Source organism: Podarcis liolepis, assembly GCF_965112155.1.
Source record: "Podarcis liolepis genome assembly, chromosome: Z".
NCBI lineage: Eukaryota > Metazoa > Chordata > Lepidosauria > Squamata > Lacertidae > Podarcis > Podarcis liolepis.
In genome coordinates this window covers 18,652,025-18,667,384 of record NC_139570.1, presented here as the reverse complement: position 1 = coordinate 18,667,384, position 15,360 = coordinate 18,652,025, and the positions used below count along the sequence as shown (strand labels likewise).

The 15,360-nt window shown below is 46.0% G+C and overlaps 1 protein-coding gene across 2 annotated transcripts in view; it reads right to left on the bottom strand.

Moving 5' to 3' along the window:
* MID2 (midline 2) overlaps nucleotides 1-15,360 on the bottom strand; it is a 211,496-nt gene that overhangs the window by 26,072 nt on the left and 170,064 nt on the right. For both annotated transcript variants that reach the window (XM_083484726.1, XM_083484727.1), the window contains exons 5-7: nucleotides 8,723-8,871; nucleotides 4,777-4,904; nucleotides 33-176 (exon numbers count right to left, since the gene is read on the bottom strand). In XM_083484726.1, coding sequence (XP_083340852.1) covers nucleotides 33-176; nucleotides 4,777-4,904; nucleotides 8,723-8,871 — 421 coding nt within the window. The remainder of the gene's footprint in view (nucleotides 1-32; nucleotides 177-4,776; nucleotides 4,905-8,722; nucleotides 8,872-15,360) is intronic.

Below are 15,360 nucleotides of genomic sequence, written 5' to 3'. Positions count from 1 at the left end.
CAGGAAATAGATGGAAGCCAACAGCTACTTACTAATGAAGTTTGCCTGGCCAGTGAAGATGGTGTACTGGAGCTCATACGAGCTGACGCTGAACTCATCATCTGAGATCCAGTGGACAGTGATGGTGTCATGAGAGGCAGTGCAAAGCTCTTCACGAACCGATGGTGGGTTGGGTGCTGTGGGGGCAACAGTTGACATAAGAGGCAGAAAGTTAGCAGCTTCAGAGATGCCTTAAAGAAGTCATGTTAGCCACCAGAAAATATAAAAAGCACTAGAAATGGCGAAAAAAGGTTAGAAGTGATCCACTTAGATTAAGTATGTTATTTGAACAGCCCAGCACTGTGGAAATTGTAATCAATGAGTCAAAATTCAGGTGAGCAGTTTACTCTTGCAGATTGAGTTCACGGAAGACTTGTTCTGTCAGACTGCAACAGAAGCTAGTTTGGTATAGCACTGATTGGCTTGCAACCATTCCATAGCAAACCCCCCCCCCCCCGCTCTGCAACTCTTTTAACATAACTTTTCCTTTTTTAAAAAAATAAAATGATGGACAAACATTTAACAAAATACATGAAGGACTAAAATAAAATATAAGGGGTGTCCACAGGAAGTATATAGAGGTGGGGAGGAAAACAGAGGAGTAAACCATCATGATGGTGGGGGAAGAATGGGGCTGCCCTCTCAACAATTCTTCAGAAGGCTGCAGGTAGCTGGGAATTTTAAGTTCTCACAGGATGTCACTTTCATTCACAATGATAAAAAAGACTCATTTAAGCAATGCTGCTCTATGTAATTACATGCTCCTTTAATCAGTTAATTGACAGGCTCTTCAGCTTCTAAAGCTAGACATCTAATTTGCTTAAAGTTGTTTAACTGGCAGATTTCCAAACACATCATTTCCCCAAAGACCTTATCTTATGCCATTGTTACCTGTGATAGGTAGGGATAACACAGGGCATTCAGATACCAGAGGAAAAAATCCTAATGGCATCCTGTATGTCCTACGAGTTAAAAACAGAGCACAATGCCCTGGGAAGTTCTCCTGTGAAAGTCTTAGTGAAACGAACAAGAGCTGTGCCAGACTACCATTGAGCAGACCAGCTTGTAGCTCAGTGATGGCCACATGTTTAACATGCCGAAGGTCCCATATTCAAGCTCTGGCATCTCCAGTTTAAAAAAAAACCAAAAATCAGATAGCAGGTGATATGAAAGACCCTCACCTGAAAACTTGGAAAGTTACTGTCAGCCAGAGGAGCAAATACTGCATACGGTAGGCCAGGTATAATGTAATTCCTCTGTTCCCAAAAGATTGTGTCCTTGCCTCGGCATTGTCTGAATTTCTTAATAAAGGGGGTGAAGAATTTGGGGCTTCCCATATGGATTACTGCAATGCATTTTCATGTGGGGCTTCCCTTGCACTTGACCCAGGAGGTGCAGTTAGTAAAGAATGCTGCAGCACAGTTGCTGAAGAGCAAGACCCTTTAACATCTGTGCTCACAGACATGCACTAGTTGCCTATTTGCTACTGAGCCAAGTTCAGTGTGTTACTCTTGGTATATAAAGTCCTTAGGGGCGCGGGTGGCGCTGTGGTCTAAACCACTGAGCCTCTTGGACTTGCTGATCAGAAGATCGGCGGTTCAAATCCGCGTGAGGGGGTGAGCTCCCATTGCTCTGTCCCAGCTCCTGCCAACCCAGCAGTTTGAAAGCATGCCAGTGCAAGTAGATAAACAGGTACCACTGTGGCGGGAAGGAAAACGGGGTTTCCGTGCACTCTGGTTTCTGTCACAGTGTTCTGTTGCACCAGAAGCAGTTTAGTCATGCTGGCCACATGACCTGGAAAGCTGTCTGTGGACAAATGCCAGCTCTCTCAGCCTGAAAGCAAGATGAGCGCCACAACTCCATAATCACCTTTGACTGGACTTAACCATCCAGGGGTCCTTTACCTTTATATATACCATATTTTTTGCACTGTAAGATGCACTTTTTCCTCCTAATAAGTAAGGGGAAATGCGTGTGCATCTTATGGCGCGAATGCAGGCTGCGCAGCTATCGCTGAAGCCAGCAGAGCAAGAGCAAGAGCTGTGCAGCACATCTTGTTCTGCTGGCTTCCCAGCAAAGCGGGATGAGGGATGGAAGGCACTCTGTAAGGGCTCTCTTCCATTCCTCATCCCTCTTGCTCTGCTGGCTTCAGCAATAGCAGCACAGTGCCTTTTCAGAGAAACGGGAGGAGGAATGGAAGGGAGCCCTTACGGAGCCCCTTCCGTCCCTCATCCCGATTTGCTAGGAAGCCAGCAGAACAAGAGGTGCTGCGCAGCTCTTGCTCTGCTAGCTTCAGCGATAGCTGCGCAGCTTCCTCTGGCTTTTCAGGGAGGTAAGAGAAGGGACGGAGGGCAGCCCGTCAGTCCCTTCTCCCACCTCCCGGAAAAGCCAGCAAGAGCCGCTCTATCTTTAAAGAGCTGTGCTGAGCGAGCGTGTCTGCGGCTCTTGCTGGCTTTTCTTGTTTTCCTCCTCTAAAAAATAGGTGCATCTTATGGTTGGGTGCACCTTATAGAGCGAAAAATATGGTATATACAAAGTCCTTAATAGCTTGGGACCAGATCACTTGCTGGATCGCCTTACCCCATATATGCCACCTTGACCCTTTTGATCTGCGGAGCTGGCATTGTCACAGGTGCCACATACTTGTCCCACAGCTGAAATCAGTTTTTTAGCATGGCAGCACCTACACATTGTAACTCCTTGCGTATTGTCATCAGGAAGGCTTTATTTTCTGGCTTTCCCTCGGCAATGCAAGCTCTCTTAGCCACTTGCTTCCTTTCCCAACCCCTCTTTGGTGGATCTACTACTATCCATTTAACTCCAGATATTAACACACTGCTTAATTTTCTCTCTCTGCAGCTTCAGTCCACTGGGAAATTTCATCAGAATCAATCCGTGGCCCCTTGCATAATGCGACAGATGGCTGGGAGGGCCTCCTGTCCACGAAAGACAGAGAGATCACATATTAAGGCTGAAACAATGAAATCTGACTCAAGACATTTGGACATAATCAGGTTAATAAACTAATTAAAGCCAAGCTGTCCTGTCAAAACTTGTGTGTGAATGTCTCTCTCTGTGTGAATGTGTGTGTTTTAATAAAAGGAATTTTAAAAAACCCAGAATTTTTTAATTGAAACCCTGGGAACAAGTCACATTCCTCTGCACTATGCCAATTTGTACATGCCCTGAAACAATAAGCAACTGAATTTACAGACTGAGAGGCCTAAGGACACCTGTAGAATTTCTCCTAAAAGATGCATGCTTCTAAGGGAGCCATAGAGAGGCTGCGCTGACTGGCAGTGGCTCTTCAGTGTCTCAGGCAATGAGCCCTAGGAGATGTCTTTGACTGAATATGCGACATTCTGCATGCAAACAGGTGCTCTGTCAGTGAGCTATGGCCTTGGTCAATGTTCAACAGAATGAGGTGATATGGTAGACTGAGCACAGGCCCCCTCAGAGGCCCAGAGAGACCAGGGGCCATGTACAGTTTTGGAAGCCCCTGATCATAATAAAAGCTTTTTAAAAAATGGCAGCACTTGAAAAGAAAATAAGGCACCAAAAAAAAGAGTAAATAGCTTGCTTACATAATCAGCTAATTGAGAAGACATGCTCATCACAATCTTGTGCCATTGGAAGTGACTTTTCAGATCAAAATTTAGAGACATTTTTAGCTCTTTAATACGACAAATTCTACATCAGTTTACAAAAAACATGTAAGTTTTTTACCAAATTAAAATGTTTGCTTAAAGCATTTGCTCATATTTACAGTTCTAAGCTGACAGAACACATCACGTTTAGCCTGATATGCATAAAAACAAGTTGCAAAACTTATTAAATCCCCTCACATTAAGAAGTGTCTAAATTTGAGGACGCCTTTGAGCTTGAAACCTAGGACAAATGACCCTCTTGTCCCCCTTGAGTTGGCCCTAACTCTACCATCTCAAGATGAAAGTGAGGAAAGCCCCATTTTGAAATGCTCCTATGCAGAAACCCAGCACAGCAAGAAGTGGACTTTCCTTATTTTCTACTTGCAGGAAGTATTATATGTAGGGAAGCATTCAAAACACCATATGCCCACCCATCACCTCAAGTGGATGCAGGACACCTGCATACATGGACCAGGTCCTGCAGGCCTGGATAATGAACTTTAGTGGCACCTGCAGTTTGGAGTAAACATCACCCACCTACTCAATTTCTTGGCTAACAAATATAGCAAAGGGGTGTGGCTATGAAGCTGCTGATGTTTCATACTCTGGCAGCAGCTGCTTTTGCCTACCAGGGAAGAGCAGCTGTTCCGCAGGTAAGCAAGCCTCCTCTGCTCACCAGAAACCTATTGCTACTACAGCTGCCATGAAGCAGAACAGAGTCTCCTCTTAAGGATGAGTCAAAAGACATTGTTAGCCAGCCCCTGGGACTCTCTTTTTCTCTCCATTTGTGCTTGAGTCTGGTGGAAGGGAATCTTGCCCCCTTCCACAGGATTTCTAAACAAGCAGAAGACGAGTCAGATAACATTGTGTTCTGCACTGGTGGAATCAGAGCCCCGTGAAATGCCAGCTGAGCTGTAACATTGGTATTACCCAAAAAGCATAAGAAACAAATGATAAGGAAGCCATATCCCGCCCCCCCAGCCCCCAAATTTCCACTGACAGGTTTACAAAGAAAGCAGGTCAAATTGGGAGTGGGGAAAAGTTTAGGGATGTGCGGAGGGTGAGCTGGGATTGCAGAATCGGCACAAACCTGTTAGATAATCCAGCCCCTCCAGCAGTTTCTTCTCTCTGGAAAAATCTAAAGCAAAGTTTTCAAAGGCATCATTTAAATTGATATCGGGTATCAAAACTTGAGAGGATGCTGTTGCCATGGCGACCCTGAAAGACAGAAGAGAGCATCAATATACATTAGGTGGTGTTTGTAACTCCCAGGCGGCACTTTGATTTTTGATTAAAGAGCTGAAAACAGCCTGGCAGTGATATAACCACCAGCAGGAAGAGGAGGGGAGGAGAGATGCTCAGGCTTCAAATTCAGGACCTCAATTGCCCGTGCAAGAGTCTGGTAGCTGGAAGATTGTGTAATGAGCTCCCCTCCCCAATTCCCAAATCCTTCCTTGATCTCCACAAGAGCCATATGCATCCCATTCGCTTGTAGAGGTGGTAGAAATCAGAAGCCCTTGGAGGCTCAAATCCTCCAGATCAGTATCCATCACCTTTTCAGATCCTGGTACCACATTTAACTTCAATACTTCACTTTTAATATTTTTACCCTACCTCCTTTGTGCTTCTCCTTCTCTCTCTCTCTACCACAATCTTTCCTACTGTTCCCCCATCTTTATGTCTCCCTTCCTCTCCTTCACTTAAAAACTTTATAAAAGAATATAAAAGAAGAGAGTGACCCTGGTAGAACTCATCTAAGAGCAGGTTATGACCCAGTTTATTTAGGCATTTGGACTAGATGATTCTCAAAATTTATAGCAATGTCAAATACTTGTCATGTTCCCCTTCCCCACCAAGCTCCCAATACAGTGGTAATTCGGGTTACATATGCTTCAGGTTACATATGCTTCAGGTTACAGACTCCATTAACCCAGAAATAGTACCTCGGGTTAAGAACTTTGCTTCAGGATGAGAACAGAAATCACGCAGTGGTGGTGCGGTGGCAGCCGGAGGCCCCATTAGCTAAAGTGGTGCTTCAGGTTAAGAACAGTTTCAGGTTAAGAACAGACCTCTGGAACAAATGAAGTACTTAAACCGAGGTACCACTGTACCTTAGCCCTCACTATGGGATGTTTTGAATCCCTATATTTGAGTCCTAGCATTGAATACAGGGGGAGGGGCACCTGCCTTGCGTTCAGAAAGTCCTAGCCTCAACCCCCTGGCATTGCCAGTTAAAAAGGATCCCGAGTGCTGGCAAAGTATCTGCCTGGAGGCAGAGGAACCTACCACCAGTTAGAGTAGAATAACTTTTTCCAACTTGGTATCCTCAGATTTTTTTGGGACTACAATGCCCATCATTCCCGAGCACTGGTCATGCTGGTTGGAGCTGACGGGAGTTGGAGTCCAAGAGCCTCTGGAGGGTACCAGGCTAGGGAAGGCTGGAATAGATATTGCTGGATTGGATGGACCAGTGCTCTGGGCTTCACACATAGGCTCCATCTGTGCTGAACATTTAAAGCTGTATGTGCTGCTTTAAACAGTCATGGCTTCCCTTCAAAGTATCCTGGGAAATGTTGTTGGTTAAGGGTGCTGGAAACTGCTAGGAAGCCCCTATTCCCCATCCCAGAGCTACAATTCCCAGAGTTCCCTGGGAAGAGAGATTGATTGTTTAACTATTTGAGAACTGTAGCTCTGGGAGAGGAACAGGGGACTCCTGTCAACTCTCAGCATCCATAGCAGACTACAGGTCCCAGATTTATTTTTATTCTTTTGTGGGGGAAGAAGCCATGACTGCTTAAAGTGTTTGATACTGCTTTAAATGTACAGTGCAGATGAGGCCATATTTTACATCCAGGGCCTGGAATTGATTCAAGAGTGAACCATGTCTCAAACTAACCCATGCTTCAAAGAAGAACTGCAATCCAGTGGACAGCAAGAGTAGCCATCCCAAAATCTGTGAACATATGAAATTAGAAGGAAAATGAACTCTCAGAGCATTTACCTTCTCATAACACAGGATAACTAAAAATCAGTCCTATGTTCCAGGGGTATAAGGCAGGGTTTCCCTGTTCCCTAACAGCCTCCCAGAAGGTGTTGAGCCCCTACACCCTTTTTGTTTTTAGATACTACCCAGCGACTACTGTGGCTTGCTCATGGGATGACAGTGAAGAGTCTGATCCTATTTGGCAGCAATCAGCCTAGCATATTCACACTAGCGCTTGCGGTCTCTTTCCCCGGCCTGATGGGGGGATGGCCCACTTCTGCATTCTCTCTGATCTCTTTGGCGTTTTGACGCTGCTGCAAAAGCAGCTCCCACTCCAAGCTGTTAATTTGGCCAAGCTTGAGGCGCTCTCGTGTACTTAAAGAAAGTTCACATTAAATCTGTAAATAATTGAAAGCAACAAAACCCAAAACTCCTCCTTCCCTTGTGTGATAGAGTCTGGGGGGAAAGGAGAAGAACTGAAAATAAACCGAAGTGCTTGAAAAGATTCAAGGTCACGTACAGACATCCGTGCAAAGGTGGCTACCTGCCCAGAGGAGCCCGCTACTGCCACTGGAGAAAACTCTTGTTGCTATAGTAAGGATCACTAACACTAGTGCCTGCCCTCTACGCAGCTTCCTCCCTCCTTCTTCAGATTCAGTCCTTTATTTCTCTAGCAAACAGATGAAATCCGCCAGGGCCCCTGAGGGAGGTAGTCTCTGGTGGGTCTCCTCTGCTGTCATTGGGCCTGGGTGGGTCTTGTGGGACACTTAAAGGGTGGTTAAATGTAGCTGCCTGATGCTGCTGAGTTCTGGGCCATTGGGGGGCAGGGCAGGCAACCAGCGGTGAGTCCTGGCAGCTGCCCAAAGATGGCATGTGCTGATGCTGGTACTGAATCCCTCTAAAGAACACCTGCAGCTGCAGCTGTCATCCCAAGACCATTGTGCTTTGAACCCTAAGAAAAGCTTTAGGCCCTGGGGCAGGCAGATGAAACACAAACATTGAGGCCGCCGTCACCCAAACAGCTGCTTTCAGTTTTAACGGATCGCGAGCATTGCTTTAATTCCTGTGACATTCTGTCTGAGGCAATGGGTCAAGGTGAGGAGACAGCAGGAGTATGGGATTCTCATTAAATCAACCATTAAATCCTGAATCGATTTGCAAATGCCTGCTAGATTCTGCCACTTCCACTCCCTCCATCTATGGTGGTTCCATCCACAGAAAAGGGGCTGTAGGCTCAGTGTTTGAGTGCATATTTTTCATGTAGAAGGTCCCTTGATCAACTCAGGTAGTGCTGAGAAAGACCCTTTCTTGAAACTCTAGACTAAGAGCAGCCAACATGGTGCCTGATCACAGGCTAAGTATCTTCAACCTTTTCAGACCCACTTTTAACCCAAATGTCCACTTGGGGACCCATTTCTTAATCCTTTGCCATATATCTGTAGGGTGCTAGTGCTCCTGCTGCGACCCACCTTGGATCAGGCTGCAACCCACTAGTGCAGTGCTTCTCAACCTGGGGGTCCCCAGATGTTGCTGGACTACAACTCCCATCATCCCTGAGCTCTGGCCTTGCTAGCTAAGGGTGATGGGAAGCAAGGCCAGAGCTCAGGAAGGATGGGAGTTGTAGTCCAACAATATCTGGGGACCCACAGGTTGAGAAAGGCTGCACTAGTGGGTCCCAACCCACCAGGGGAAGACCAGTGTCATAGGCCAAGCCAGCTGAGACTGATGGGAGTTGTGGGTATATTTGATTTTTATTTTATTTATTAGATTTACATACTGTCCAAAAATCCCAGGGCGGTGTTCAATTCTAGCCTCGCCAGCTGGGACTGATGGGAACTGCATTCCAATAACATTTGCAGACCAATACATTGGTTATCCCTGCCCTAGGCACTGTGTACTGAGCTAGATAAATTAGTGGTCTGACTTGAGGTAAAGACTATTTCTATGTTCAACAAGAGGGACAAAGCTCACTGGTAGAGCATGTGGGCATTATTTTGTGGGCAAGATAGGTCCGCATGCTGTCCCAGTCATTTTAAGGAGTAAAAGGCCATACCTCTCTGCCACGTTCTTTGCTGTCTGCAGGAACCGTGCGTGGTCATTCTCCTTCAGGATGTGGTCAGCCTGGTTGATGAGGACAGTCGACCGCTCCAGGCACTGCCGGCAATTGGCTACCTGCTGGGCCAGCTTCCTCAGCTTCATCACCTTGGAGAAATGGGCAGACGGGGGAAAAAACAACAGGTTTTGCTGAAGCAACAACTGAAGCCTCATTAGTGCACAGGGAAGCAGGCAGGTAACATTCAAAGGCAGTGGCTTATATCACTGAAATACTGGCAAGCACATCAAAAGTAAAAACCATGGGGTGGGGAGAGAGAAATGAAGTGACCTCACAAGGGAGGTTGCAGAATGAACAAGCAGATGAAAAGAACTACCATGGGAAGAGGGGAAGTATTGTGGTGTCCCCAGGCAAGGTCTTTCTCTGTGAGGAATTTAGGCCTTGGAGGCCCTACTGGAAAGAACAGCTCTTAGAGGCTCTGAGGATATCCGCATCTATATGCTTGGAATCAGAATAGGCCACCTCAGCCCCCTGCTGCTCGCTCAGTGTTCATCTCTCCAGCATCTTCAATGGCAAAGCAAGTCAATAGGACCAAAATTGTATAGGACACAACTACTCCACCAATGGAAATCAACAAGAAGAAACACATTGAAATGGTTGCTATATAAAACTGGTTTCCTTTGCCCATATCATGCCAACCTTAAGGCCAAAGAAGACATGGAACTATTCATGCACCTAAGAACCCCCACCCCACACTTGCTATTTACATTAAAAATAAAGCAGTTCCAGTGATTGCTAATTGTGTGAAGGGTACCACATCCTAGTCTGGCCTTCTGCCAGCCTGTTCAGACTGACTGACCTTCAAGTTTCATCCTTCCTTGGCTGCCTTAAGCTCAAGCAACATAGCTGGATCTCTATCGTTTTGTCTCTCCCTTTTAGGCTGTGTCTTCTGTGTTAATTATTCATTATGCTCAATTAATTATGTACATGTGCCCAGAGGCAGCTGCACATGAAGTCCATTTCAAGGAAATATGGTTTAAAAAGAGAAAAGTTCTGGACACACACCTGCTGGAAAATAGCTACAGGTGCACATACACCGCATATTTTTTTTAAAAAAAGTACTGACACTAGAAAGTGGACAAAGGTTAGACATGAGCTGTCCAGTCATGTCCCTGGGAGACAAACATGAGAATTCTCTTCCTGCCGCAAAAGAACTCTCGTCCCATTCATGCAGCAGAGCCAGTGTGGCACATTGGTTAGAGGGCTGGGCTTGGAACAGTGGAGACACAGCTTCAAAATCACCCCTTGGTCATGAAGATTCCTGGGTGGCCTTGGGCCAGTCACTACTATCACATATGCCACTTTCAGCTCCTTGAAGGAAAATCAGGATATAAAACAGGTGGAGAAGCTATTTCAGCCCATGGTCTGCATTTCCTTATGCAAACATTTCCAGTGTCCTCATATCAATGGTGGGCAGGACGAGAACTGCCCTACACCCTCCCTTTCTTACACACGCATGCCCCCTCCCCATTCAATTATTTCTCTTGTCCCCTTCTCTCAATAAATCCATCCTAATGCTGTCTATTTTTCAGACTGCAGTAGCAGCTGGACAGTCTGAATGCTGAAAAGGGATGCACTGCTTGACCCACACAGATGGCTTGTTCTGATTCCCTCCCCTGAATTATTTGGGTACTTCTCTGTGCCGTGCAGAGCCCAACCAAGCCCAAATGACAGCAGCTCTCAGCGCTCTTCCTTGTCAGCTTCTAAATCAGAGCTGGAGTAGCTGCCCTGGGGCAGCCTGTCAGTTTGAAGCCCTTCTCTGACAAGTGAAGGGAAGATGGCAGAGCCCCCACCGGTGATGGGCAGAAATGCTGCAGTATCTCTCCCTCCCACCCTCCCCGCCCCACCGTCTCTCTGGATGCCTGTCACTTCCATCAAGAAAGGGTATAATTAACCCCTACCCTGATGCCAACCTCATCACCAGCAATCCATTCCAAGGATGCACTTCCGCTGCACTGATCCAGCTTTCTCGCCTACTTTTTTTGCACTCTCCTGTTCAGGAATTTACATTCAGGTCAGGTACCCAACGTTTGCTAAAGCAAGAACGAACCAACAAAATTTCCAACTTCAAAAGAGTAAAGGGCAAGAAAGCATGCTATATCCGATACTTCCTCACCAGTCCTCAAGGGGCCCACCCTGTAACAAGAAATGCTGTCTACCTATTACAGCAGGTGGGGAACCTCTGACCCAAGGGTCAAATGTGGTGCTCCAGGCCTCTCTACCCAGCCCCTGGGGCTCTCTGCTGGTCACACTCCTTACACAGCCTCACTCTGGACCCTCCAGGAGTGTTTTTGCCTGGCTGGAATGTGTCCTTGAACACTGATCTTGCCTCATGCTTACCTGGATGGAAGTCTGAGAGTCTGAGAGGTATGTATGGGTGTGCATAGAAACCCGTGACTTTTGCATGGCTGGAATGTAGTCTGCTGTATAGAGGCAAGGAGCGCTTCTATTGCCCTGCCTGCTTTTACTGATGGCTCCAGACAATCGTCATGGGGGGAAACAGCCCTCAGAACAGAAAAGGTTTCCCAGCCCTGAATTATAGAGAATGAAATCCCCAATGCAACAGTAGCACAATACATTTTTTTAGGCTGAATAAGTATGTCACAAAGAAGTGAACAGACTTTAGAATTCATAAATATTCCACCATCACATTGTGATAGTTTAATATCTAGCCTGAAAAAGAGTGCTGCTGAACTCAAAACTTGCTTAAGTGTTTGGCTCTGATAAAAGAACCAACGAGTGCTGTTTTTGGATTAGCTCTAAAAACAGAGATGGGGAACTTGTGGCCCTGCAGATGCTGCAGGAATACAATTCCCATCATTCTGACTATTGGCTATGCTGGGGCCTATTGCTTATGCAGAGGTAGCTGTTAGCGCACAAGTCATGGTTGGAGGCTCAATAAATCCAGTGGGGGGGGCAGGGAGCTAGAAAACCAACAACTGAAATGTCAAGAAGCATTTAGTACGGGAAGAGGAAGAAATAATATAAGGGGGGGAATACATTAAACAATTGATTAAACACTAAAATCACAAACACCCAAAGAGTGCAGGCAACACATAAACTAAGAATCTTACACAGATGTAGAATTTAAGTGGGGAAACCTCAAATCTGTGAACTTCTTCTAGGCAAAATAGCCCTGAAGCCAACAGACTCGGGTTCGACCTAGAGAAACTTCCAAATTACAGTTCAGGTTTTGTAAAGGTCTCATCTGGTTTGACTCTCTCTTCTCACACACATCAAAAGAATGGAGGTTGAACTATATCAAACCCAGGAATAAACCACCACCAAGACATGGCACTAGTGTTAAAAGACCTGCTACTGGGCTCCATTCGAGGTTCTTGTACCAGTGTACTAAGTCCTGAACAACTTAGACCAGGATATCTTAAGGGCTGTTGTAATTAAAACTGGGATATAAATTCTTTAAATAAATAGATTTGCCTATGATGATGATGATGATGATGATGGATGGGACCAAACCTTTGTTTTTACTGCATGGGTTCATCCCACAGTTTCAAATTCCAGTTCAAACAGGGACCATACTGCCGGGGAATTCTAAGATGTGACTAAATAAATACGCAAGCAAACCTCACACGCTGTCTGAATCCTTCTCTTTCAGAGTGAAGGATGCATGGAAGCAGGCACAGGTTGTGCTGATAGCGGATGTGCTCTGGGATCGAGCTGTGTTCACACCAGATGACAAGTTTGATTTATGACTGATATTTCTGCCATTACTTTGGCCTGGGGTAACAGTGCTGCCCAGTAATAGCCCTGCCAAACTCAACTAGCAAGAATTTCATACATGCAGAGTCACTGGCTGTTAAGTCAGAGCTGTCTTGTTCGAGCTCTGAGATGGAATGAACGCTGGTGTCAAATGCGCTGTGAATTCGTAACTGCGTACTGCAACACCCCTGGAGGGTTACGGAGGAAGCAGCACAATGGCAGGCTCCCAAGAAAATGCTTGCTGGCCACAGGACTGTACGTCCTCCACCACAGCAATGCATTCCAGCTCAGCAACAGCACATGCAGTGATGGTTTTCTTCCTGGAAGAGCAACTCCTTTGGAGCAAGGAAGTTGCCGCATCAATGCCTGGCACCTCCAGTTTGAAAAAAGGACTGGAAGGAAGGTGATAGGGAGGACCTCTGCTGGACAGCTACTGTCAGTCACTGTAGGCAACCCTGGGCTGGATGGACAAAATAGTCTAGTGTGGTATAAGGAGAAGATTGAATTTACAGGGAGCAGGGCTGTACTTAAGAGCTTGGGCTTTCCTTTCCTAGGATATAACCTATTATTATCCTGCAGCCATCCCAGCTTGAAGGTGCCTTTGCATTAGCAATTGCCACTGGAACCACTACTGAACGTTGTCTCTACTACAATAGGGTTCCAATGATTATTTGGGGGGGGGTGCTTGAGGGTGTGCAGCTCCCCTTTCTGAGATGACAGGATGGGGAGGAAAAAACCAAAGCTTGCTAAGTGCAGAGGTGCAGAGCAATTAATGCCTTTCCCGTCTCCTTGCTGCCACGCTCTGCTCCTGCCAATCTTCCCCTGCTCACCTTCATTCATCATTACTGGAAATGTCAAAGCCGATGCCAAGCAGGAGCGAGAGGGAGTGAGAGAGACGCTCATTCCAGCTAGCAGCAGGCAGACCAGAACTTCAAATGGTTGTTTGCACAAGGAAATGACTCTCCTGCTGGGATTTAATGGGCTGATGGATGGTTCGTTTATGCCCAGACTCATCAAGAAAACGATCAGAAGGAAAGAAGGGGGAAAGGAGGGCTTCCAAAAAGCAGAGGCTGCAAACACCTGGCATGGTGAGGAGGTGAGTGGCACCGTGCCCAGCTCTCCCTCCTCCTTAGAGTTGGGTTGCTGGGCAGGGAAGGCCCTGCAAGAAAGGTAACGGGGCAGAAGCAAGAGTTTTTGCCTTGTCATTTCTGGAGCATCATAGGATTAAGTGTTGGATATTGCAAATTCAGCCTTCTAAGAATCGAGGTCCAGATTCCTCACTAAAAGGCAGCTTCTTAACTCAGCAAGTTGCTACTCAAAGCCAAAGCACATTAACCCCCAACCAATCTCTCACTCTGTTTTTTTCCCCTTTGCACCATCTTCACATATCAGAGCTATTTTGCTATGAAACACTACTCAGGATCAACCAGCAATCTCACTGAGCCTCTTGGGATTGCCGATCAGAAGATCAGCAGTTCGAATCCCCGCAATGGGGTGAGCTCCCGTTGCTCGGTCCCTGCTCCTGCCAACCTAGCAGTTCGAAAGCATGTCAAAGTGCAAGTAGGTAAATAGGTACCGCTCCGGCGGGAAGGTAAATGGTGTTTCCATGCACTGCTCTGGTTTTGCCAGAAGCGGCTTAGTCATGCTGGCCACATGACCCAGAAGCTGTCTGCGGACAAACGACAGCTCCCTCAGCCAGTAAAGCGAGATGAGGGCCACAACCCCAGAGTCATTTGCGACTGGACTTAACAGTCAGGGGTCCCTTTATCTTTACCTTTACCCAAGGCCAGGTTGATGTATGCATTCCCGGCTAAAAGACAACATAAAAATCCTGTGCCAACTCTGCCCCCCACCCCAGCTGAATTCTGCAACTTGGATAAATTATGTTTTTTTTTTCTTAATTATTTGTAGACTTTATTTAATTCATTTTGGCTTTGCTAGTCATGGCAGGGAGATAATAATGGGAGCTGAAGCCTAGCTCATGACCACTGTCAATCTTATTTAGCCAACCCCCTGGCTCCTGAGATTCTACTGGAAATTCACATGTAATTTCAATCAAATCTTTGCATTCATAAGGAGTGTGTGTGTGTGTGTGTGTGTGTGTAGATATAGATGATATAGATATAGATATGAGAGAAAGTGATGAGGGGAAAAAAACAGAGTTCTTTTCCAATACACAAACTGCAATTTTTGGGTACTGTCTATATAATTAGGGACACACACACACACACACACACACACACACACACACACCCCTCTGCTCAAGGCCTCTAAAAGCACTGTCCATGGTGGGGGGAACAGCCTGTGGCAGGGCTTTTATGTTCCTCTCTTCATCCTTGTCATAAATTCACAATTTTAGACTCTGCAACATATGAGGTGTAATGTCCACCCAATATTGCAGAAGGGTTAAAGGAAGAGTAAGATAATGTTTCATGGACTGTAAGCAGCTACTCTTCTATGAAGAAAGGGGTCCTGTGCACTTAATTAATAAATATGCACCTTCTTTCTTTCTTTGACTTGCAGCCCACTCCATCACAATGGGTCTCAGAATGCTGATTATTTGCTACCTCAACCCACCCTTATCTCTGGCCATCAAAGGCAAGTTTGATAGAAAAGATCTGCTTCCCTAAATATGAGTCTGAAATGCTGTGTACACACCATATATTTAAAGAATCCTGGGAACTGTATTTTTTTTAAAATAACTCTGTTACTGGTAAACTACAGCCCCCAGGATTCTTTGGGGGAAGCCATGTATGGTGTATCTTCTTCTTCTTTGGCGATCACTCATAGCCAAGTAAGATTGTCTTCCCTGAAAAAAAGTCTTAACCATGTGTCCGTAAATGACTGTGGAGGTCAAT